The sequence below is a fragment of the Acipenser ruthenus genome, chromosome 3 (genome assembly GCF_902713425.1).
Source record: "Acipenser ruthenus chromosome 3, fAciRut3.2 maternal haplotype, whole genome shotgun sequence".
NCBI lineage: Eukaryota > Metazoa > Chordata > Actinopteri > Acipenseriformes > Acipenseridae > Acipenser > Acipenser ruthenus.
The window spans coordinates 43421599-43447006 of record NC_081191.1 but is presented as its reverse complement, the minus strand read 5'-3'; the positions used below and the strand labels follow the sequence as shown (position 1 = coordinate 43447006).

Genomic DNA, 25408 nt, shown 5'->3' with positions numbered 1-25408 from the left:
AGTGTCATGGTTTGGGGATGCTTTGCTGCATGAGGACCTGGACGCCTTGCCATCATTGAAGTAACCATGAATTCTGTTCTGTATCGGAGAATTCTACAGGAGAATGTCAGGCCGTCCGTCCATGAGCTGAAGCTGAAGTGCAGCTGGGTCATGCAGCAAGACAATGATCCGAAACACACAAGCAAGTCTACATCAGAATGGTTGAAGAACAAGAAATTTAAAGTTTTGGAATGGCCTAGTCAAAGTCCAGACCTAAACCCCATTGAGATGTTGTGGCAGGACCTGAAAAGAGCAGTTCATGTTCAAAAACCCCCAAATGTCACTGAGCTGAAGTAGTTGTGCATGGAGGAGTAGGCCAAAATTCCTCCACGGCGCTGTGAAAGACTAATCAATAACTACAGGAAGCGTTCGGTTGCAGTTATTGCTGCTAAAGGTGGCGTAAACAGTTATTCAGTCTAAGGGGGTGATTACTTTTTCACACGGGGGCATTGGGTGTTGCATAACTTTCTTTAATAAATAAATGAAATATTTATCAAATTTGTGTTAATTGTTCACTCAGGGTCCCTTTTATCTAATATTAGGTTTTGGTTGAAGATCTGATAACATTCAGTGTCAGAAATATGCAAAAATTCAGAAAATCAGACGGGGCAAATACTTTTTCACGGCACTGTAAGTTTTATATATGCCTACATTTAAGTAGGCATCTGAAACCTGCAAGCAATGTATAATTTTGCTGTTAATGATATACTATACTCCTTCTTGACATAAGTGATGAAGTACAAGCAAGTCTTGGAAACTTAAGTTACAGTAAATAATGTGCCTGAATTTATTAGTAAAATGGAACATTTTGTAATGCTGTTCCACCACACCCACACAAGACAATGAAGTTCTACTGACATATATACAGTAATTAAATGTGCCCATGCACAAAAGCACACACACACACACACACACACACACACACAAATAAAGGGTTTGAGAAGCGGTTTAGCTGTAAAGGAAGTGTGTTTTGAGTTTTGTTTTCAGTTAAACTGACTTGACACTTCCTTGTTGTGTGGAGTTCAGAGCAGCTATGCCTGGTGGAGTTGCGCAGTTTATGCTGCTTGGAATCAGCTCAGAGCGGACGTGCTGCTAGACAGTGGAGGCACTGCACCATGGAGCTGCCTTCGCTCACACAGCTCGAGGTAAACTGCTGAGAGAGAGAAGGGCAGTGTGAGGGAGGGTAGCCGGGGAGTAGTGAAATGGAGTCGGGGGCACATCTGAGAACGATTCGGACAAACTGCTTCCCTCCAGTGATATAGGCAGTGGGAAAGAATAAAGGAAAGTGGATGGAGAGGGAGAAAGGGCAGTACAGAGGTACTGTAATGGGGAGGTGATAGACGAATAGAGGAGTGTAGAGAGAGAGAAAAGGGACCAAGAGAGACGCAGAGTGACAACTGACAGAAAGAGTGAAGCAGGATGAGTTTTAGCTTGAGGGACAGAAAAGATAAGAACTTGGGGGATAAAAACAACAATTTGCATTTGTATAGTGACAAGCTGTGGTATACCATCCCAAAGTGCTTTACAGTGGAATTAGAACATTGGGCTATATTCACAAAACCTTAGAACTGTTTCAAGACATGCTGTTTTGTTGTTTTATTTATTTATTTATTTTTTTGTATTTAAAAGGCCTTATAAATACTGTATTTGAATAAACAGTGCTTTTAAAAAAATAAAATTCTAACTCCCTCTAAAACAGTTGAAAATGGGTTTCTTGATCTATGAACTAGGTTTATTTTCCTTAAAACAGTCCTTAAAGTTTTGAGACTAGACACACTTGTGCTATAATGGATTTAAAAGCAGTAGTGAGGAACTGTAGTTGTGTAGTTTTGTTTAGTTTGTACTGTATCATAGGACCTCCTCTGTATTGTTATAGAGGTGTTTACCAAAAAGCACTACATACAGGAGCTACACATAGTCCATCAATGGTTCTTGAATGATTAATAAATGTGATGTACAGATGGTGTGGATTCGTGGTCAGTATATCTCTCAAGTAAAAATTGTATTTTGCCAAAGTGCAGTAGCACACCTTATAAATGTAGAATGTGTGTCACTGATGCAATAGCTTCTTTTGCATGGTATCTTTTTAATACAGTCACTTACACAAATGCATTTTAAGCAGTGCTTGTTCAAATATTTCAGTAGTTGTGAAAGTGAGAGTTTGGCGGGAGGGAGAAATGAAAGAGAGGAAGAGAAAGACCTGAGGATGACTCTTGAGGTTTCTATTCACAGTCAGTCCCCCCCCTGTACAGTAACGCTGTTTCACCTGAGGTTTTGTGTTGCAGGGGTCTCTCTCTCTGGTGGTTTCCTGTACAGTTAATGGGATAACAAAGCCACTCTGCCCTGAACTAGGTACTGTAGATTCAGTAACCACTGTGTGATCTTTGCGCATTTACCAGCACACCTACAGTATCTTCAACTGAACCACTGTCTTGTGGAAGAACATGATGGACTGGAGTTAAAACACAGTGTCATATCTGATTACCCATACTTCTGATCATATGATGTCCTCATAAGATAACAGCTGATTGTAAACAAAAAAAAAAAAACAGGTCACGGGGATTGATCCATTGTCTAGTAGTCGTTACAGCAAAGCTGTCTCCTTGTCAGAGTTTAAATTTGTGCTGGTTAGCTGTGCTGCTATGCATTCTGTGTTCAGGTCAGGCACAGGAAATGACTGCAGTGCTTGCCTCACACACAGATACAGCTATTGTTTGCTCATGGCAGTTACCTCTGTAGGGAACCTTTCTACTGTGTTTATCAGCTGAGCAGGAAGGAGTTCGGACTCTATCTTCACTGGTTTTCCTAATTTGTACTGTGTGGAGAGGTTGGTTTTTCTCATGCTGGTTACACGTCCTGGGCCTGTCTGAGTAGCATTCACATTGTCATCGATAATAAGTCACTATGTCTAGTTGACCCTATCTCTTATGGTAGAAGAGTGTCTTCCCTTGAACACTTTGGGTGAGCAAGAGGACCGCAAAACCAAAATGATCACAAGAAGACACACTTATACCATAAGAGACGGGGTCAACTGGACATATGAACTTGTAAATCGTGTTTTAATAAAAAATAAATAAATAAATAAATAACCCAGTACATAGAGGGTGCTTTTATCCATGTCTTTTTGATCAATTGTTAGTCTGCCATGCATGAGACGACACTTGTGTCAAAATAAAATGAACTGGAATATTCTGGAATCTGGCAAATAATCGACGTGTACAGTCAGTTGCTCGCAATATATTATTTCCGTACATAAATAAGGATGGCTGCTCCCTGCTCTCTCCTTTCTAACTGTGGTTTGTTTCTGCTGCTTCTCAGAAGGACCTTGTCTACCTGCAGCAGTGGCTGGAGGCGTTTGTGACCCAGTTTGAGAAAATCATTGATGTCAACTCCTTGGGTCCCAGGCGGTGAGTACAAGAGCTTTTTATTTGGTTTGTTTTTATGTTTAGAACTTTGTCGTTCTGCACAGCCACACAGTTTTAGCTGATGTCATGTCTTTAATACAAATCATTGGCACCCCAGACTAGGCTATACATGGAACACCAGCATCTGTTGTTGAAGTGAAGCTAGCAAAGAGGAATCGGAAAAATTGAGTGGTATATCCTACTGTAGATAACACCAGCTACTGTGCTATTGGACAGCTGTGATATCCAGGATGAAAAGGGTTGATACAGGGAATCATTCAGTTCACTAAGGGGTCCTTTCTAGAAGATTTAAATTATATGTGAGAAACAAGAAAGGTTAATGAAAACAAAGGCATAAATCAAGATCTTTCTGTGGTTCACAAATTGATGACAAGCTTGCTGTATTTTAAAAAGCACACAAAAACAAATCTAGGGAGGTATTGGTGCTGTCTAGATCTTTAACAAGTAGATCGGTGTGGCAGAGCAAGAGCTCTGCCAATAAATAGTGTAGTGTTTTGTGGTGGTTGGCAGGGATGAGGTTAATTCCTGTCCCTGCCAAAAACATGTGAGAATGTGGCTGCTCCTTAATTAAATGATTAAGTGCTAATTGGGAGCAGCCACATCACATAAAATGAGAGCCTAGGGCTCCACTGGGGGAGATGAGTTTGGTGAGTGTACACTGTTTTGTTACTGTGTTTATGCACCTGTTGTTTTTGTAAAGTTGAGTGAAGGCTCTGCCCACCCTGGACAGTTTTTTGTATTTTGTAAGTAGTGAAGGTGAATGCCCAGTTTACGTTTTTGTGTTTGTTTAAACCATTATTTTGGCCCATGTGCCTGTTTATTTGTTACTTTTGTTCCTGTGTTTTTTGTTTGGTTTAAAGTTTTTGTTTATTAAAGTATGCATTTGTGGTTTGTACTGCAGTTTCCTGGCTTCTGAGTCTCTGGCTCGCTGCTATCCTGTCACAATCAGGTTTTCAGGATTGTTTTACCCACCACAAGAAAGCAAGCCGAGTGCATAGAAGGACAAACAGAAGTAAACGGTTTACCTGGAGTCGTATTCACGCAGCGTGACTGGAACTGAACACTGCAGCTTTTCAGTCTCTTACTATTGGAGAATAGAGACCAAATTTGGGTTTGAATTTTTAGATTCGTCATTAAATTGGATTGTGTCCATCTGTCTGCGTGGTGAACACGATAACTGCCTTTAGACACTCCATTAGATGTTTGTGATTGCATTCAGCTGATAACCGAGGACATTCTGTGTGTGCGTGCACTGTGAGTTTGGACTTGCACCTGTTTGACACTGTAGCTGTGCATGGTATTTAAAAGCAGTTGGTTAACGTGGTTTTGTATTGCATAATAATTCTTCTAAGTCTCATTTACATTAACAACTCAGACAAGCTAAAATCCGATGAAAACCAATATTGTAAATGTGCCTCCATTAGGATTTTTTTTGTAAATTCAGATTCCTATTTGCGGATGTCCATGTTGCTGCACTTCAACTACTCACTTGCCCATAACTATAAAACACTCAAAGTTGGTATATGTAGTACTACTGGAAGAAACTTAAAATTCATTGACAAACGTTTCCACGATAAGCCTAACTCAGTGTCCTCCAATGTTTTATATTTTACATTTTTATTGAATTTCCTTAAGTATTGCTCAATATATTTAACTATATTAGTATTTACTGAACATTAACAGTGCAATTGTATCTGTTAAATATGATGAAATATTTGTTTTAATTCATGTTTAACTGTTACAGAAAAAAAGTCTAATGAATAAAGCTGCGTTTGTAGTTTGAAGTTGTGATAATAAAGAAAAGTTAGATATTGGAGAAAAACATTTAAGCTTTCACAGTGGACCATATGTAATGAAATCACACGGGCAAAGATAATCGCTGTGTGATATATAGTAGTAAATCCATTTAGTCAAATCATGGTGTCCAATAAAGGAAAGTGTTTTTCCACTAAAAAGTAAAGACTGTGATCAGTGTCCTGCTTGCAGGTGCCAATCGGTGTATGCAGTTACTATGTTGGCAGCCACTAGTGTAAATATTTTTTGGTGAGCAATCTCACGTTACCAGATCTTTAAAAAAAATTTAGCAAGATGAAGATAGGGGGGATTTAAAAGAACAAAACATAGGCACAGTGATTGTGTTGATTTTCAAAACTACATTTTATATAGGTAACCCTATGTACAATAGATGCATTTTGTGAGACGTAATTTATACACTCCAATATTAATTGAAACAGGCCTGTGGAAATATTATTGTTTCCCAGTGGGGATGCATATACCTGGCAAGGCGAATGTAGTGGAGACGCCTGTCACATGTGGAGAACCTCTCATCCAGAAGACGCAGCTTGGCTAGGGCATTCTTTACCATTGAGAGTATGATAATTTGCATAGGTAAGCAGATGCTTGTCCACCTGTTTTTCTAGATATACAGTATATGTGCCACAGAGAAACCACTTATCCATGTAATTTTGGTCTGTGACATATAATTTAAATTGTGGAGAAAATGTACAGCCTCCTCTTGACATGAAATTCAACACAACTGTCAACATCATATTTTATAATATCCTTGTAAGCAAAGCTTACACCAGCAGAGTGCATTACACCAGCAGTTGTTTCAACACATTTCCTGACGGTTACAGAATGCCTGTGTGTAATTTCCTGCACGTTCATGACCCAGCCCATCTCTCCTGAGTGAAGTCTATCAGAAGTGGTGATGAGCTACTAGGATATGGGTCTTTTAAGGGATGATGATGATGATGATGATGATTATTCCATGTTGCTGCAGCAGAGTTGCTTCTCGGTGGGAGTTGAACCTGTGTGAATGAGTGAATTCAAGATACTCGGTGAATCCCAATCCAGAACACACCATTGTGTGCAAAGCTGAGGAGTGGACTGACCTTCGCCACTTCAGCAACAGGAACTCATTGAATATAATTCAATAATAGCCTAGTCTTTTATGACCCATACTGTTTACTAACCCTTGCATTCTGCCTGCTGTTGCCATGCCATGCAGTGTTTTATGCTATAGGATAACATCACTATGCATCTCTGGAAATGTCGTTGTAGGTCATATTGCCTTCATGAACATACAGACTAAGTAATCTAAGACAGTGATGTGCAAAGTTGGGGGCACACCCCCTGGGGCAGCGCTTAGTCAGTAAGGGGGCCACGACTATGACTAAAGGGGCAGTTCTATAAAAAAATAAAATATATATATATATATATATATATATATATATATATATATATATATATATATATATATATATATAAAATGTGTGTGTGTGTACAGTATGTGCCACAGAGAACACTTATCCATGTCATTTGGGCCTGTGACATACAATTTATATTGTGGAAAAAATGATTATTATTATTGTGATGTGTTTGAAATACTGTGTGGTTTTTGTTTTATTTACATATGTTTTAAATGTTCATTGTAAAGATGGAATTTACCCATCATTCCTTTGGCAATCAGTTATGCCAATAAAGCGTGAGAGAGAGAGAATAGAACATTTTAAATAAGTACAGATAAATAACAGCTGTTTAGTCCAAGTTCTTACTTTTCAAATGAGCCGTTGATGATCACTGTAGAACTGGAGAAATTGTTTGAAGTGGCGAGTGTCAGTGAAACTGCAGTGAACAGAGCCGAAATGGCGGCTTCCATATATGGAGCGACAAGTGCAAAAAACCCCCAAAAAACACTAATGTTTTAACAGGTGTTTTTTCCTGGATTTAATGTAAATTGCATATTTTTTCCAGGATTTAACTATAAAAAGTCCAGATTTAGCAACAAAATCTATGCTGCTAAAAGGTGGCGTCAAATACAAGGTTTACACACCAGTGTTCTAAGTGGCCACTTTAAAAATGCAGAGATACAGTCGCCACCGCTTAGAATGGGCGTGTTTGTGTTAATGTGACACTAATAAAAAAGATGTATTAAAACCAATGAAAGTAATAAAAAGAACAGTAATCCGTTGCATATCCGACTGCGATAGGACCAGAGTAAGGGCGGATTTGTAAAAAAGACAGACAAATGAATCCTGTTTTAAATACCATCATACACAGCTGTAACAATTTGTCAGGATTCTCGCAACATACTCTTTATTTATATACACTCTTATACTCAGGGGAGGACTCAGGACAGAGGACAGTTTTAAACTCCTGTAGTGGTTTTGTTTGTACGCTGGGCTTGCAACGTATCCAGGTGACTTTTTAATAATAAAGAAAATCACACAGACTCATTTAATTTGAAGTTTTAACGAATCAGAGCAGTAGTGGTGCTCTTTTCGGTTTATTAAATGCTTATGTTATATTGGTTAATTGGATATTTAGCTCTTAGGCTATAAAATACAAAAAGCTAAAAAAAACCACCGCTAAATTCTAGAACATTCAATATATATCACTCTCTTAAGACTAAAACATAATTTCTATACTGTATATATAGCAATGCATCAATATAAAAGAGATATTAATTTCAAATATATGCTTACGTTTCAGTATATGGAAGTGTAGTGTAGGATATATTGAAAAATAAGAACTGTCTTCAAAAGGCAGAGACTTGTGAATACGACTAAACAGCAATCAGTTTTTCAGAGATCTTCAGAGCATGGATCACATCAGCTTGTAGTTAGCAAGTCGTGCGATACTTGACTGGGGTTTTAACTTGGTTTTTATAGGATTTTCCCTGCATTGAATACATCACGTCCCAAGTAAATCTAATCATCACTCGGCCTTGACATTTCTTATCTTTAAGTTAATGATACATTCTAGAAGGATCTGTTCAACTCCTTTTTCAAAACTGATTGCATATAACTTCTTCCCAAAAAATATTGGAACATGATTTCATCGCTCTCTTTTTCGAATAATATATATATATATATATATATATATATATATATATATATATATATATATATGACAGATGTTTTTAATATGCAACACTAGCTGTATTTGATTACATTAAGGTGGGTCAAATATATATGTCCTTCCTAGCTGCATATTATGTTACCTTTTTCAGTGTGTTGTGAATGGGTCAGTTCAACTTCATATACAAATGTGTGTTAACAAAGTATTTGACAAAGACTGCCTTTGAATAAGCATACAGTGGTCAGTTCAGTTATTTCCATTTAAATTTAAGCTATAAATATGTTAAGTATAATAGCCTTATTTAACTCTGCCATTCTTGGACTATGCCTGACCTCTCTCTGTTTCTAAAAGTTGCCTGAACAAGCAGGATTCAAACACCCAGTTTTCTTGCCAAGACTATTGTTTTGATTAATATGAAACACCATTGTAAGCACTTCTCCAAATTCATCGCATGAAATCAGTTTTCTCCCAACGAAAGTCGCTACTTATTTGATAAGAACTGTGACTGGACACAACTCCCCTATTTCGTGGAATGCTCCCTTCTACTAGGTTTTCTTATCATAGAAAGACCTTGGATTCAAAACTGCGGACTACAAGTAAATCTCACTTTGACTGCCAAAACTAACCTTCCATATCTAGCACCGCTCTGCTTGCAGGCAGATAAGGGCAAGGCTATTTTTCAGTAGGTTTTTTGTGTACTAAAATTATTGAATACAGTTTACACTTTATTTGTCTAATATTCCAACCTAACAGTTCCTGTTTATTGTAGTAAAACCTTTATATAAACTAAACATTTATATTCTTTAATGATATTGTAATGTCTAAAAGATTTTTTGTTTAGTTGGAGAAAGAAAATGAACTAATTCTTCAATTGATTAAATAAAATGCACGCTCCTGCTTTTACAGTCAATTTGTATTACAGTAGAGCCTTAACCAAACAAAAACACTTTTAAATATTATGTTTCTTATTAGATCAAAATACTTAAAACATTATTTCTCTTCAGAGAGTTTTGTTACTCTTATTAGATCAGAATACTTTTTTTAAAACCTCTATGCTTAGTAACAACACAATCAAATAAAATCAGTCTTTTTAGTTTCAAATATCGTTCTGTCTAAAAAGGGTTACCTTTTTGTTTTTGCTAATTTGCAATACCTAGCCTCCGTGTTTAGTTCCCCCAGATGCCTGCTTCTTTCAAGGTTACAGACTTCCACATGCAATATTCTGACCGGCTTCCAAGAGTGTGTGTGCACTAATGACAAAGACAAATAGACAACCTTTTTTTTCTAACATTAACACTTGTTCAGTTTTCTTAGTTCAAAGCATTGTAACCTGTTCATAATTTGCTGCAATATTATTTATGCTGGTTTTATATTCGTTAAAACACAGTACAATTATTACAATATTCTGACAGTGTCAGTTAGTACTGAACTTCTTTTGTTTTTAACTGTAATATGTTCTTTTAACAATAATAGTTATTTGTATAACAGTTTAACTTCAGTATAACAACTGCTAATATTATTTTACTGAATTAAGTCTGACCCCTTTCTCTGTTCATACAAAATCCAGTTGAAGCAGGTTTTAAGACAAGCCTTTTGCCAGTTTTTTGGTTGATTTAATATGAGACATGAAGTGAAGAAAGTAAAGCATTGAAAGAAGCTACTTTTTCTCATAAAACTGGAATGTGCTAACAAGGCCTTATAAGAGCCTGCCGAGTTTGACTCCTTCTAGCAGGTGCTTTCATAGACTGCACACACCTTCTATCCATTGTTTTCTACTGAGTATGCAGATCTTTTTGAAAGGAACATATACAGTATTATTATAATTATTGACAAAGAGTATATCCTATTATTTCAATGAACACAAGTCAGTTTAAATCATCCAATTCATGTCTAATAACTCAGAGCGTTCCCAACAGGATTCGAACTCTGCGCCAGGCTCAACTCGGACTGGATCTGTGAACACCACGACAGGCCTGTGCACATCTGCTAAAAATATTTTCTAAAACTCATTACAGTCATTACAATATTTGTTGCAGTTTCACAAATGTTCAATTTGTTTCCAAAAGATCGTCCTGCTTCCAGTAGCTGTGACAGTCTTGGGTCAGTTTCTGTACACAGGTGCGAGTGACAGTCTTTAAAAACCTGATACCTGCAAAAACTTAAATCTTGTTAGCTGGGCTCCCATCATTAGTGTATTATTATTATTGTTTTGAGATTCCGATTTTTTTAGGGAGCTCCCCTAAATCCCTTGTTTAGAAAGATACAGGGTATTAATGCTTGTGACAGAGCTGCAGGGTTTTTTTTTTTAGCTTTTAGTAAACAATGGCTCTCATTCCTCTCCTCTCACTCACAATTTCAACATCTCTTAACTCTCTCAATTCTCCCGCCGCTAGATCTGCTTCTCTCTTTCAAACTGTCATCTCCACACACACCCAAGTCCCTCCCCCTTCCTCACTCATTGGTCCAACACTCCCTATCTCTGACTGCTTGTGTCAGATCTGCTCCCACCCCCCTCAGTGACACACTGACACACAATCTTTCAGCTGTAGTACACAAGCACCAAAACACAGAGAATGCTAACAGATCTGAACAAGATTAACACAGTTTACAAACACACATTATTTACAGAGTACCCCCATACCCTTCCCCAGTCCATGATCAGGTCCATTCCCAGCTTCATGAAGCAACGTTGCGTTTGCTGACTGACAGTTCCAAGCATGCTTTAGCAAGCACACAGCATCTAACAGAGATATTTTATTTACACAGAATTTTCGTGCTGATGCTCATCGCTTGCTTGCTGTTTCAGTCTCTGCTGTTTTTTCAAACTGTAAATGAACCTGACACTGCATACAAGAATTAAATAGCCTAGGTACAGTCAGTACAGAGGTGCAAACAGATGATTGACCGATCTGTCAAGCTTTTACTACAGTAAAGTGCTGCCTTTGTATTGAAATCTATGTGAATGGCAAGGTAACAAGGTGAAAACATCTGATTGGTGGATTAGTAAGAGCGATTACTACAGTATAAGCAGTGGGTTTGTTATTGAAATCAATGGGAATGGCAAACACTATTTGTCCGATATAAACGGCTGCCCAAAATATAACCCTGTATGGTGCAAGTGGTGGCGACTGTACTCTGCTTAGTCTTCTGACAAAAGGTATCCTTGATTTATTTTTTCATGTACGAAATGAGAACATCACATAGCAGGGTAAGCCTTAACACCTTTGCTTCAAAGAAAGACCTCTTGCAAACTTGAATGATCAATAGTAAATGGTAGAGATAGTAGGAAAATTCAAAGATTGCAAACAAAACAAGTAATAAGAAAAGATAACACTGAGACTAAATAAACATATCCTGAATCAAACAAATCAGGAATAAATAAGATAACATTAAGAATAACTAAAATGAACTCAATTAAAGCCCTGGTCCACCTGAATTGGACCCCGACATGTTCTATACCAACATAGTTACATAAAGCCTGATATTAACTAGTTCTATTTCCTTAAAGTATAAGCACTGATTTTAAGATAATTCTTAAATTCATACAAACATAAATGGGACAGTGCTTAACACCTTTTACCTCAGGAAGTGTCAACTCTGATATAAACTTGCCAATCATAAACTTTATCCCCCTTTGTTCTAGACCACATAAAAATGGCTTCCAAGCTGTTTAGCTCTAACACTGCGCCGTGTCTTCAAAAACAGCTGTAAAGCATGTTATTGTTGCACCACGGTCTCCAAGCTGCTTCTAACAGGAGGACCCAGTCTTGTCTTATAATAAGTCCTTACTGTTTTACCTAAGAGGATGCGAACTACACAACAAAAACTTGGTACAGGTTTTACATAAGGTTAATGCTTATTAGGTTACCTAAAAGGAGAGGTGAGCCATGATATAGAGCTGAAAACTGTATGTGCATGTGATTAGATAACAAACATCTTAATGTTTAGTTTAAAAGCTGTTCTAGAAATAATTAAGGTATTCATTTTTTTAACCTAATTGCATCCAGTACAGTCGGCACCACTTTATCAGGATGATAAAACCTGAATAAGCAGCTGTCCCAATTAAACGAGAGGCAGTTGAGACGACCTTAGTCACACTTTGTTTCTAAATGAAAAGAAAAAAATCACATCACATTATGACTAAATGTTAAATATATAATTAAAAACAAAATTAATCGCTGTTTTTTATTTCTACATTAAATGAAAAAGAATGAAATCACATCTTCTCACAAGGCGAGGCGCCAGCGATGTTGACATGCCAACATTCTTTGTAACAGCAGCCTGAGAAACCACAGGAGACTCCAGCTCCTTCAAGAGTTCAACCTGGTTTATGCAATTTACACAAGTCACAGTGTAGTCACGTACTCACATACTCACTACACTGTGCTACGCGAAATGTCTAGCTCTGAAAAGCGATCTCCGTTCATCATTTGAAAATGCTGTATCCCAATTAAACAAAGTGACGATTGGGAAGAACTGTCTCCCAGAGTTGTATCTCATTTAAACAGACACCCCGATTTAGGCGGCACCGACTGTATAATTTGATTTGTCCGTAGGAAATTATGAAAGTGAGTTCCTGCTCCTTGTAAACCTACGGTATCCATTGCCAAGTCATTTTTAGAGAATGTCTTGTGTAATATTATCAAAGTTACTTTGTCACATGCTATAGTACTGGAAAATATATTGGATATGGAGTCAGATATTTCACGAGTGAAGCATTGCCTTTTAAGAACCACAACTTAATGTTTGTTTAGTTTATTGGAAAATTTTATTGGAGTCCCCATTGTAATTGCATGTAATTTACAGCATATAAATCCGGTATTATTTTCAGAGGATGACATTACAAAGGATTTGTGTACTGTAATGAATACAAATTGTTAAATTACTCAATAATTAGAATAATACATCTAGCCATATATACCCCTTGCATCATTCATTAATGATTACAGAATGTCCTTTCTCTTGTCATTGGCAAAGTCTTGGAATACCTGATGCCATGTGAATTCACGATTCCCTGACAAGTTAATTAAGCCAATGGTAAGGAACCAATTATTTAAGTTCAGGGATAGCAGTAATGATTACTAATAGGGTTACAGCGTTTGTTAGAAATGTATTTGGGTTCTTGTCAGTAAATCTAATTAAAAGATTTATCTGCTTGTGTTTCTACCTTGTTTCTTCTTCAAGTCTGATGAGGTATCCAGAAGCAGTCATTTTAAACTTTAAATTTAATAATGTTTGTTGAAAATAGCAAAATATAAAGGGAGCCAGTGAAAATATTCTTGTACTCATACATGGGCAGCAGTGTGGAGTAGTGGTTAGGGCTCTGGACTCTTGACCGGAGGGTTGTGGGTTCAATCCCAGGTGGGGACACTGCTGTACCCTTGAGCAAGGTACTTTACCTAGATTGCTCCAGTAAAAACCCAACTGTATAAATGGGTAATTGAATGTAAAAATAATGTGATATCTTGTAACAGTTATAAGTCGCCCTGGATAAGGGCGTCTGCTAAGAAATAAATAATAATAATAATACTAATAATAATACAAGCTAAGAAAAAATAATTTTACAAGCATTCTTTGCAAATGAATGACCTCTTGGAAATGAGATGCAGACCTCATTGGTTTTCACATAGGTTAAATACTAAAGAATTGAATTTGAACTGATCTGACCTGTGTCTCTCCCTCCCCCCAGGCCGGAGGAGTCTGCCTCGGAGATCCCCCTGCTCCCCCAAGACTTGCTGCAAGTCCTGAGCAGCCAGCTTGCCCACAGCACCCAGCGCCTGAGCAGCGAGCAGGAGGAGGAGGACGAGGAGGAGGAGAGTGGAGTGGGACAGACCCTGCTGCTCATCAAGGCCCTTATCATTATCTGCAGGTAGGCACCCCCCTTTGCGCTTCCCCATCACAGAGGCATGATTCAGCAAACACCATGGGAGAGGCTATTGATCAGTTTTCACCTGCTTCTATATTCCAGTTGAATCGTAATTGGTGTGGTGTTTGAATACGACAGGTAGGCTAGCTAAAGCTACAAAATCCTGGCTGTGCCACTGCATCTGCCAAAACACCAGCACAAAAGAAAGCATTACAGTAGCTTACAGATACTTCTGGAAGAAGTAGAAATTAATACGTACCATGTGAGCTGATGCACTCTGCCGCTGTGTGTGTCTCTGCGCATGTCTTTAACACACAGCATGAATTAGAGCAGCCATGTTTCTCAAAGTTCAGTGAGGGAAATGACTGCGATCCATCCACCTGTGGTATTCATAGGGCAGGTAATGTGAGAGGTAAGTAGGTGTTGGTGGAATACGACAGTTAATACGATCAAGCAGTGTGGTCATCTTTATATAGATACACTACTTCTGTTGTATAATGTGTTACTGACCGTACACACTTGATACAACATTGTATTGGTACACAGAAACATGCCCCTGATTCTGTATTTACAGCTAGGATATTAGAGGAATTACTGACATACAGTACTTGTTGTTTCTGTCTGACTTTACCAATGCTATAATTGAGTTGGGTTGATGACGTGTTTAAAAAAATAAATAAATAAAAGCAGGTTCAGTTTAAGAATGAAATCTTGAAAAACTGAACTCTCCCAATATCACTTTGATGAAAGAGCAGGAATGCAGATCTGTGACTGGACTAGCATATTAATAATAATTATTAATGGCACCTGCCTTTTCTCTCTGTAATATAATGTAATTGTCAGCTTTATTGCATTTCTGTCTGTGGCAGGCATCCTATAATTTAGGCTCTTGGAACTTTTTCATTTCCATTGGCTTGATCAATGACATGGTCTTTGTTCTCAATGTTAAAACCCACATTTTATTTCTGAATCTGTAGGTAGTGATCATGTTCTTGGAGGAAATGCAACATTGTGTTATATAGTCAGGACCTGAGAGTGAGGATGCTATGGTTGTATGCAATATATCTAACCAACTCCAGGGCTTGAAACTCGCACTAGCCCTGCACTCAGTCCTGGGTTTAAGAACTTCCCAGGTTTGGGTATATTATTGAAATGACCACGTGCCAAGAGTTTGGACATTCAGACCCCCAGTAATTCTGCTGTGAACTGATTACGCTTCTCTGTAGGGTTATTAATGAGTTGCTCACTCTTGGCTCTTGATCATTCAAGTAATATGTAGTGCTGAACTGAGGGTAGTTCTGAAACCCAGGACTAGGTGCAGGGCTAGTGTGGGTTTCAAGCCCTGCAACTCCCTACACCAGAGGTTTTCAAACTGTGGGGCGTCGCAACGAGGCGCCAATACCTGACTAGAAAGTACATTTTTTTTACTTTTTTTCTGATTTCTGGTGATTGTAAAAGCTCTGTGGTAAAAGGCAGACTCGGTGGGCCTCCAGGATGATTGACTCGATCAACTGCCCAGGCAGGGATCACGTTTAATCTGACCAATCCCTGTCCACAGAGCTTGTGTCGTGTCAGACTTATCGTAGCTCAGCAACTCTATCGCCCAGCCCGCCTTCATTTGAAAATGCAGCGGCAGTGGGTTTTAATATCAAATACATTTTGTTCACAAATAAAATCAAATAATAATAAAAAAATAGATTTAGATACACCTGCAGTTTATAAATGGGGGGGGGGGGGGGGTTAATTTACGGGTTTTCCTGCGTGTTTAATGTAGAAAATGGACAAATGAGGGTTTCATTAAATAAATCTTTTATAACGTAATAAGAGTTATAATAAAAAAATGAAGCTGGAAAAACATTACAATTACTATTCGTAATTGCATTAACATTAACAAAGACTAGTCAGTTATTAAAATGTTGCACCATCATTTTCTTGTTCTTTATTCCACTTTTAAATGTGAAAGTAAGGACTTGGGGGATTTAAAAGCTCATTTAGTTGTTTCACAGCAAAACACATCAATTAAACTGATTGTATTAATATTATTAGTATAGTATTGTTAATACAGTATACCTTTTATTTCACAAACATAAACTAATTGTAATGCGTTTCAATGATCGTAGATTAAAAGCACTGAAGGCGTTACTACTAGTAAAACCAGATTTGTGATAAAAACAAAGGTATATATAAAATCATACATATAATTATTTATTTACGCTCTCTTACACATTGCTTAGCTGCAGTGCATGGGCAAGTGCCTCTGTGATTTTGCATGGCTAGCTATTGCCCTGTATGCTGTAATAACAATACTGTAATAATAATGGTATAAAATAGTTTAATTTTATGGGGCTTTGTGGCAATGTGCCCCGCCCCTGTGTGTATTGTGTTTTATGTTGTATGTTGCGTGTGTTAATGTTGGTGTATTGTGGTTGGTACACGGGATATAATGTGGGTAATGAGCACGAGTGTTTAAAATGTATAATTGTATTTATGCACGAGGTTGCACATAATTAATTCACGTGCTGGGATTCAAGTGAATAATTAATTAGTAATTGAATCCCGGCACAACAGTATATATAGATGCATGTTTTACTCACTCGAGGTTGTGTGTTCGGTGAGTGGAGAACGGGTGTGGAGAGAAAGTAAATTGAAGTAAAGTAAGAAACAATTGCTATTGCATGCTGGTAGGACCAGCACGATACTTGTTTGTTCATATATACTCACCGTGTTTGTGTGTCTGTCCGTGCACCGTTTAAGTGTTAGTACGTTTTGTTTGTCTGTTTTATTTGGCCTCAAGTGCCGTGTCCTGTGTTTTGTTCAACCTTTTATTTATTTGTTTATTAAACACTGAGCGCTGCCGCGTCTCAGTTGCACACAGTACATCTGTCTGTGATTCTTTCTGGTCTGAAGTCCTCCCTGCAGCTAGCCTGTCACACGTGGTGTCAGAGTGGGATGACAGCGCCTCCAGGACTCAGGCCAGAGAGAGTACTGCGGGAGAAAAAAAATAAATGCAAAAATAAACAGGACTGTTTGTTAATAAAAAAATTAAAAAATGGGAAAGAACGGCAGACGGCAGCAGCCACAACACCAGCCAGAGGAACAGCAGCCCGGGTGTTACTGCTGCGCTGAGCCTGGGCATTCCAGCACAAACTGCCCCTAATACTCCCTCGGACAGCTACCCCAACTATGCCCCACCTGCGGAGGTGAGCACTATGTGGCCCGCTGCCCTGTCCATCAGGAGAGGGAGGAGCAGGGGTCGCCTCAGTCACCACCACCAGCAGGGGGAGATAGACTGCTGCTCCCACCGCCCCAACAACAACTGCAACAGCGGCCAGAGGAGCCAGAGAACCTGTTCCCCTGGTGCACCTGGTGCGAAAAGGTGGATCACCGCTGGAGGGACTGCTCCGAGGTGCCTCCGAGCTGGTGCGGGCGATGTGAGGAAGGGGGACACGACTGGTTGGGATGCCCCTATGCCAGCTCGCCAGCGCCCAGACGGGGGGAGCACGAGCTTCCAACGCTGGGAGAGGAGCCATTGCTGGTTTCGCCTTCTGAGCTAGAGGGAGCGCCGCACCAGTCCCCTGCAACGGGGGGAGCGCTGCACCAGTCCCCTGCAACGGGGGGAGCGCCGCACCAGTCCCCTGCAACGGGGGGAGCGCCGCACTGCAATGGGGGGAGCGCCGCACCAGGGGGCTGGTGATGGCGGTCGGGGAAGTGATAGCAGGAGGCATTCACCCTCTGCTGGCGGTCGGGGAAGTGATACCAGCAGGCATTCACCCTCTGCTGGTGGAAGGGGACCCAGCAGGCATTCACCCTCTGCTGGTGGAAGGGGACCCAGCAGGCATTCACCCTCTGCTGGTGGAAGGGGACCCAGCAGGCATTCACCCTCTGCCGGTGGAAGGGGACCCAGCAGGCATTCACCCTCTGCCGGTGAAGGTGGCGGAGGTAGAGGCAGCTCCTGCTACTCTGCTCCTGCCGGTGAAGGTGGCGGAGGCAGAGGCAGCTTCGGCTGCTCTACTCCTGGCATGCGGCTGCAACAGGGGGAGCGCCGCACCAGTCCCCTGCAACAGGGGGAGCGCCGCACCAGTCCCCTGCAACAGGGGGAGACTACATGACTGGTCCTGACTCCGGCACCGCCCAAGGATGCCTGCCTCGCACCGCCCAAGGATGCCTGCCTCGCCGCATCGCCTGGGGCTGCCTGTTGCTCCGCATCGCCTGGGGAGACCAGCTCGCTATTGCCAGGAGATACCTGCCCTGGAGGTAGTTTGCTGCCGGTCTCCAGGGATTTGCTAGGGTTGGAGGAGCCAGCCTTAGAGCTGCCAGCACGTCTGCTGACAGCTTCACTTTTGGCAGCATTTCCGCTGCCAGTGGTGCAACGGGAGGAGCCAGCTTTGGTGCGGTCAGCAAGTCAGTTGACCTCCTCACCATTAGCAGCTGTTCCACTGCCAGGACTGCCCCGGCTGATGGAAGCCTGGGAGCTGTCATCAGGTCCGCTGACAGCATTGCACCTGGCAGTTTTTCCGCTGCCAGAGGTGCTACAGGAGGAAGCAGCCTTTCCACTGCTAGAGTGTGCAACCCTGCTGTCAACAGTTACGCTGACATCATTGCCAGTAGGAGCCTGGCTACTGGCAACATTGCCACCCGTGAACCCCTTGAAGTCCCTTTTCTTGTCCCGGGACTTTGAGCGAGACTTTGGGGATTTTAAGGGGGGAGGTGGCCGTTGAGGCCATGTGTGCTGCGCAGAAGGGGGGGGTATATGTGGCAATGTGCCCCGCCCCTGTGTGTATTCTTGTGTTTTATGTTGTATGTTGCATGTTGCATGTGTTAATGTTGGTGTATTGTAATTGGTACACGGGACATAATGTGGGTAATGAGCACGAGTGTTTAAAATGTATAATTGTATTTAAGCACGAGGTTGCACATAATTAATTCACGTGCTGGGATTCAAGTGAATAATTAATTAGTAATTGAATCCCGGCACAACAGTATATATAGATGCATGTTTTACTCACTCGGGGTTGTGTGTTCGGTGAGTGGAGAACGGGTGTGGAGAGAAAGTAAATTGAAGTAAAGTAAGAAACAATTGCTATTGCGTGCTGGTAGGACCAGCACGATACTTGTTTGTTTATATATACTCACCGTGTTTGTGTGTCTGTCCGTGCACCGTTTAAGTGTTAGTCTGTTTTGTTTGTCTGTTTTATTTGGCCTCAAGTGCCGTATCCTGTGTTTTGTTCAACCTTTTATTTATTTGTTTATTAAACACTGAGCGCTGCTGCGTCTCAGTTGCACACAGTACATCTGTCTCTGTTATTCTTTCTGGTCTGAAGTCCTCCCTGCAGCTAGCCTGTCACAAGGTTGTTTGTGAAACAATCAATTGGCTTTTAAATCCTCCACGTCTTTACTTTCTCATTTAAATGTGGAATGAAGAACGAGAATAAGTGACTATGTATTGGTGTAAATACAATTAAGAAGTGATTGTGTAATAAAGCGTATCCATTTTAAAAACATGTATTATAACTTTATTGAAGATTAGTCGCTTATTTAAATGTTGCACCTTTGCCGTTGTCCCAGCTGCACTGTATCCTGGTAGAACCTACAAGCTCAACGCTACAATATTGTAACGACCTGGTGATTTTCCATCGTTGCAGGACTTATTGACTGTCCCGTTTGTTTGTCTTTTATGTTTCTGTATTAAGTAATGTTTTGCTGTGCCACGGCACTAGCTAGCAGGGGGGGAGAGGGATGGGGTGAGTGTTGGTTGGTCTGTCTGGTTTCACCAATCCTGGACATGCATTTGTACACCTTGGAAGCTGGTGGGAGATTAGAGTCCGAATGGCATGCCTGGGATTGGTGAAGGCGGATGGAGGTCGCGGTTTAATGCAAAGAGATAAATAAGAGCGCAGTTGTGTGACTGAGCGACTGTCTGAGTCTGTCTCAGTAAGAGCGTGACGTAGACTGGAGTGTAGCACAGAGAGATTTTTATTATTTTGTTTTGCTTTGGTGTGGTCCTTAATTATTTATTTGACCTATACTAGTAAACTGCTGAATTTGAGCACGAAGCTAGTGCCTGTGTGGATCCTGCTTTCATTTTACACGCGAAGTTACAATACATTGTTTTAGGAAAATCATATTTAGAAGAGGGGTAGGCGCAGCAAAAGAAAAAAAATTGTAAAGGGGGCGCAGCAAAAAAAGTTTGGGAACCCCTGTCCTGCACAGATTTTCCGTAATCCAGAGACCGGTGACTGTTACAATGTACTGCAGGCAGGTCTTGAAAGGTATTTTTAAAGAGGTAAAGGTATGTATGCACATGTTGTCTAGTTGTTTTTAGTTGTCTAACCATGCTGGTATGTTTTGAAGTTCCTCCCTATCCCCGGATCAAGATGTTATCCTCCCGTTAGGCCCTTCCTGGTTTAGCAGTAAATAAACAAGTGAAGTTTATCTCTGAGCTCAGAGTGCTGCTGTGGAGACATCAGGTCTTGACGATGTCAGTACTGAGACACTACTCGGAGACCGGTAGCCGCAGCGGTTGCAAAGGAAGTCATGAGCAGAGATGATTTTAGCTTGCCTGTTACAGAGATGCTGGAACGCGCACTGCATCTCTGTCGCCTGTCAAACAGGAAGCACGACCAGTAGCTGTGGCAGCATTGCTCACTGCGTCAGACAGCCGCAGACTGTACCCCTGCATTGCTGTACATGTGCTTTGCGCCTGTGTCTCTGTGGCTGTCTGCCTGTGCTTCTCCTGTATGTGTTTAATTTTCTGTGTTACAGTGCTCTATGGGTAGAACAGCGGTACCATTTCTGGGAATTGTTTTAATGAGTTTGTCCAGATACAAAGTCTGTCTATAATAAGATTATCTTTTATACAGCCTTTCCCTTTGTGCCTCCAGGCTTTCACTACAGCACAGGACATTCATTCTTGTCAGACACTTGACTAGGGTTAGACATTTTCAATTATTAATTATCGGCAACAAATTTGAATCATGATTTAACTGCCTCTAACTCTCTCACTCACCCTGCTTTTCTTTTCAAGAGTAGAGACTGAATGAAGGAATTTTCTCTTACCCAATTAAATAGTGAAATATATTTACCCCCCCTTCTCTTTATGAACAAATAGGAAAAGTACATTTCAGTACATTTTAATATCAAGACAAGGAAATATTAGTATTGTGATACATGTTTATTGAACATCGTAATACATAATATAATATAATATAATATAATATTTTAAACAAGCTGCTGTTTGTTTATCCACTGTGTAATCACTGAAAAAGCTGATTTTGCTCATATAAAGAAAGTCTTGGCACATCTTAACAGTTTGAATATTACTGTGATATCAGGCTGTGCTGTTCTGAAAAGCTCCCATTGGTTCAAGATCTGTATTTATAAATAATTTTTTGAAATGTGCTTGTGGTGGTTTCATCTGGTACAGCTTAGTCAATTTAATGAACCCTCTCCCCTTATCTCCCCTCCTCTGCTCACAGGAATCTTGAGAATATTGAAGCTAACCGAACTCCAGGCTTCATCTACGAGACAATGAGACTTCTCTCTTTCTGCATCACTGAGGTAGGACAGCGTGTCCCTGTTCTGTCCTGTACATCCATAAATATAAAACCCTCAGCAGTGGTACATTTAGAAATAATAAAACAATTAGACCTTTTTAATTGTTAAACAATTGCAGAGTTCAAATTACTTCTAAAATGTTATAACTAACTTGAAGTCTGCAACTGTTTAAGATCTTAAAACAATTAAAAAGGTATAAGTAAGCAAATTATCAGTTAAATTAAGGGTCTATTTAAGTAATTGAGAGCTCAGTTGGAATGAAAACCGACAGACATGATCTAAGCATACCTCATCATTGTTAACCAAAGAGCAGCTTGCTCAACCTTAGGGCTTTTCATTTGCGAGCAAACAAGATGAGCAACTCCTACCTAAACCAGATAAGAAAAAGCTGGGTTAGTGCTGTATTCATGACCATTGAAGCAGCACCGTTGCAGCATATTACATAATAACTACATACCGGAGTGCAGTCCCACCTCAGCCACACCATGCCCCTTGCTGACTGCAGAAATGTGTCAGGAATATGTAACTACCTCTTTGAGTTTGCTGCCACAGAAATGGACATGCTTTCTTAAATGCGTATTGCTGACAGTATGATGTTGAGGACTGTCATTCATCCATTTTTACAAAGCTGGTAACCTATTCAAGCCCAGTTTAACTGCATTTATGCAGTAAAGTATTGTAAAAACCCCTGCCACCTCCACCCCTGTATCAGACAGCGTAGTTTAACTCCTGTAAATTCAACTACTCTTAGGTAATGTAGTCTCAACATGCAAAAGCCAATGTAACAGGTAAACTGTCTTTGTAACTTTCATACATTTTATTAGTCTTATAATAGCTGTTGTTTTTCATGTCTGCATGTGTTCTGCCTACTTAACGAGCTGTGGGCTATTCCAGTGGTCACTGACAGTACAGGAAAATGCCAGTGATGTTCACCTCCCTGCTGATAGACAGCCTGCTCTCGCGGGAGCTGCAGGGTGCATGTCTCACTGATTTTTCTCCAGTAAAGAATGTAATAGCAGTTTTGTTATTCTCTCTGAATGCTCTTGAGTTTCAATATCTAACAGTGCTCGGAGTACATAATGACTAAGACTGGGCTTTTGTACCTGCAGATTCCTGAATTTAGTTACAGAATTGAGTTACCCATGTATGCATATTTACATACTCTACAGATCTACTGTGCTTTTTCTTTTTACATGTTGGGGTCTACTCAATTGATCTTAACAGTGGAGGGTCTTGATACCACCATGTGACAGAAAAGACCCTGTGTGCTGAAATCATACTCCAAACAGCAACTGCAGTACTGTACCTTCACCTCTCTCCCTTTACTCAAGTGGAAATCTATTAATATACCTGGTCTAGCCAGGTAGATTCGTTTGTTAATTTCCTGACCAGTCATGGCACAGTGTGAGAGGGGTTAGTTGTCATAAAAGTCCTTTTAGAATGATTTCAGTGATTTTTAAGATCAATTAAATACACCCAAAATGTTTTGATTCTCATTGTTGACAGAAATGCACAACTCTCCAAGCTTGCACACCGACAGGATGTGCTGCATGACAAAGATGTACTGAAACCCTATACCTGCTGTAGCATTCATGCATAATAGATACGCCAGATCTCAAGCCACTAGAAAGCATGTGGGATGGTCTTATTACATTTCAAACAACAGAGAACTTCACAGAGCTATGTCTGTGAACTGTTACAGAAAGAGGCTTAAGCAGATTTCACTCTGTTGGATCTAAACAATATGTTGCTAGTAGCAGGGCAATCATTTTTAAACAGTGTGGAAAACCAAATATTGAATATATTGCTACTGTTTTACTGTATGTGTAAATAAATTCATAAATATGATACCAATGTATGCATTCAATATTCATTTGTTTTGCTAGTATTGAAAAGTGACAGAAAATGAATCACAAAAAAATTTAAACAAGGACATTTCTATGTAGCTCAAATCAAGGGATTACTTCTGCATTATAATACCTGTGTTAATTTTATATATAAATAATGTTAACATAAAGAAAGTTGGCACATCTTAACACATGGTCTGAATACTCTTTTGTTAAAATATTTATAAATACGATTTCTCCATTTATGGCTGCCTGTACTGTATTCTTGTTTTCATAATAACTTTCCCAGTGCACTGCCTCCTTTTCTAAATAAAACTGTCAGCAAACCATGACCCTGGCTTCAGTTTTCAGCAAATCCTTTAGATATGTACTAAGATTACTATTCTGAGAATTTAAATCCTTTTAAAAGGAATGCTGACATTTACAGTGATTTTCTCTCTCGGCACTTGGTGCCAGGGATGGCTCTGTACTTCATTGGGTATAATTACTCTTTTTTGATAGCAGTTGCATTAGTAAAAGCTAAAACACTTTTATGATTAACATGTTATAGTAAGAGTATAATTGCAGTACAGATTTGTTTGATTTAAGTCAAAGTCTGTAGGTCTGACTAATGTATTGTTTGTTTTGTGTTGCAGCTGAAGACTGTTGCAGGGGAGCACAGCCTCCTGGAGTCAGTGGTCCTGTATGGTGTGCACCTTTGTGAGTGTGTGTTTGACCCCTACCAGACGTGGCGGAGGCAGCTGACCGGGTAAGAGATTGGACCGTGAGCCAGCACCAATCTAAGAGGAGAGCTAAACAAGCCTTTAGCTGTCCCATAAAGACAACACTACTTTATCTAATTAAATGTCTTGTATGGAAAATGTTATATAGGGGCATACTCGAGACCAGGACTGCTCAGCAGGGATTAGCAAGGAACTCTCCTGATTCAACACATTGCATCTGATACGTGGGGCCAGAATATTCCAACAGTGACGTGCTTCATGGAGCACAGAGTAACGCTTAGCCTTTGAACTGCTCAAGTCTGGGGAACTGAGAGTGATAAGAAGCGCATACGATACAAAACAGTTCTGAACATCTGTTAGACCACATCACTCATTTGGAGCCTTGTCATTTAGGACTTTAAAAACAAGAGCCATAAATGAATTGACCCCCAGCTGTAGAGGTACCGCCTGTGACTGTAATGTGCTCTGTTGCAGGGAGGTTGTGAGCGTGCAGGAGAGGAACAAGTACAAGTTCTCACCCGTCTCGCTGCCAGAGGAGTTCACAGCCTTCTTCCATGGTAAGGAGCTCTGGGAGAGGGGACAGGAATCATCATTGACCCAAACGCGTGTGTAGGAGGGAATATTGCAAGTAGAAGAGAGCGAATCCCGGCGCTGTATGCGTTGATGTAACTCATACGCAAATGCTCACAGTCCTGTTACTCTGTTATATACTGCCTGGGTGAGTCAGGGGCTGTCTTGGAAGATCCTCTGGAGACAGTCCGAGACATGCAGTGACTTATGAAACAACCTCCTGTTAGGACTTATGAAGCTCTGCAAAATTGTCTGCAAAAACACTCAGTGAGCATTTCCCCAAGTGGAAATGTGTTGACATTTCGTGGCAAGTCTTGACTGCAGGGAGGTGGAGTGTGGCGTGAAAGGTGTGAGATTGAGGAGGGAATACCTGGAAAGGGAAGGGAGAGGCATGTGTGTCTGTGACATAGCGTGTTCTGCCTGAAACATTATCAATTATAATTATCATTGATCACAGAAGCATTGATCAGGGATGGGACTCCATCTATTTGTGATGTTTACATTCTATTTGTGACATTTTTC

The 25408-nt window shown here is 40.2% G+C and overlaps 1 protein-coding gene across 3 annotated transcripts in view; it reads left to right on the top strand.

Moving 5' to 3' along the window:
• The window catches only part of LOC117394352 (neurobeachin-like protein 2), a 137857-nt gene that overhangs the window by 25190 nt on the left and 87259 nt on the right, over positions 1-25408 (top strand). For 2 of the 3 annotated variants that reach the window (XM_033992526.3, XM_033992524.3), the window contains exons 2-6: positions 3358-3446; positions 14017-14196; positions 21669-21750; positions 24230-24342; positions 24791-24873. In XM_033992526.3, coding sequence (XP_033848417.3) covers positions 3358-3446; positions 14017-14196; positions 21669-21750; positions 24230-24342; positions 24791-24873 — 547 coding nt within the window. Of the gene's footprint in view, positions 1-1087; positions 1185-3357; positions 3447-14016; positions 14197-21668; positions 21751-24229; positions 24343-24790; positions 24874-25408 lie in introns of those variants that run through there. The other variant, XM_033992525.3, reaches the window with a different exon arrangement.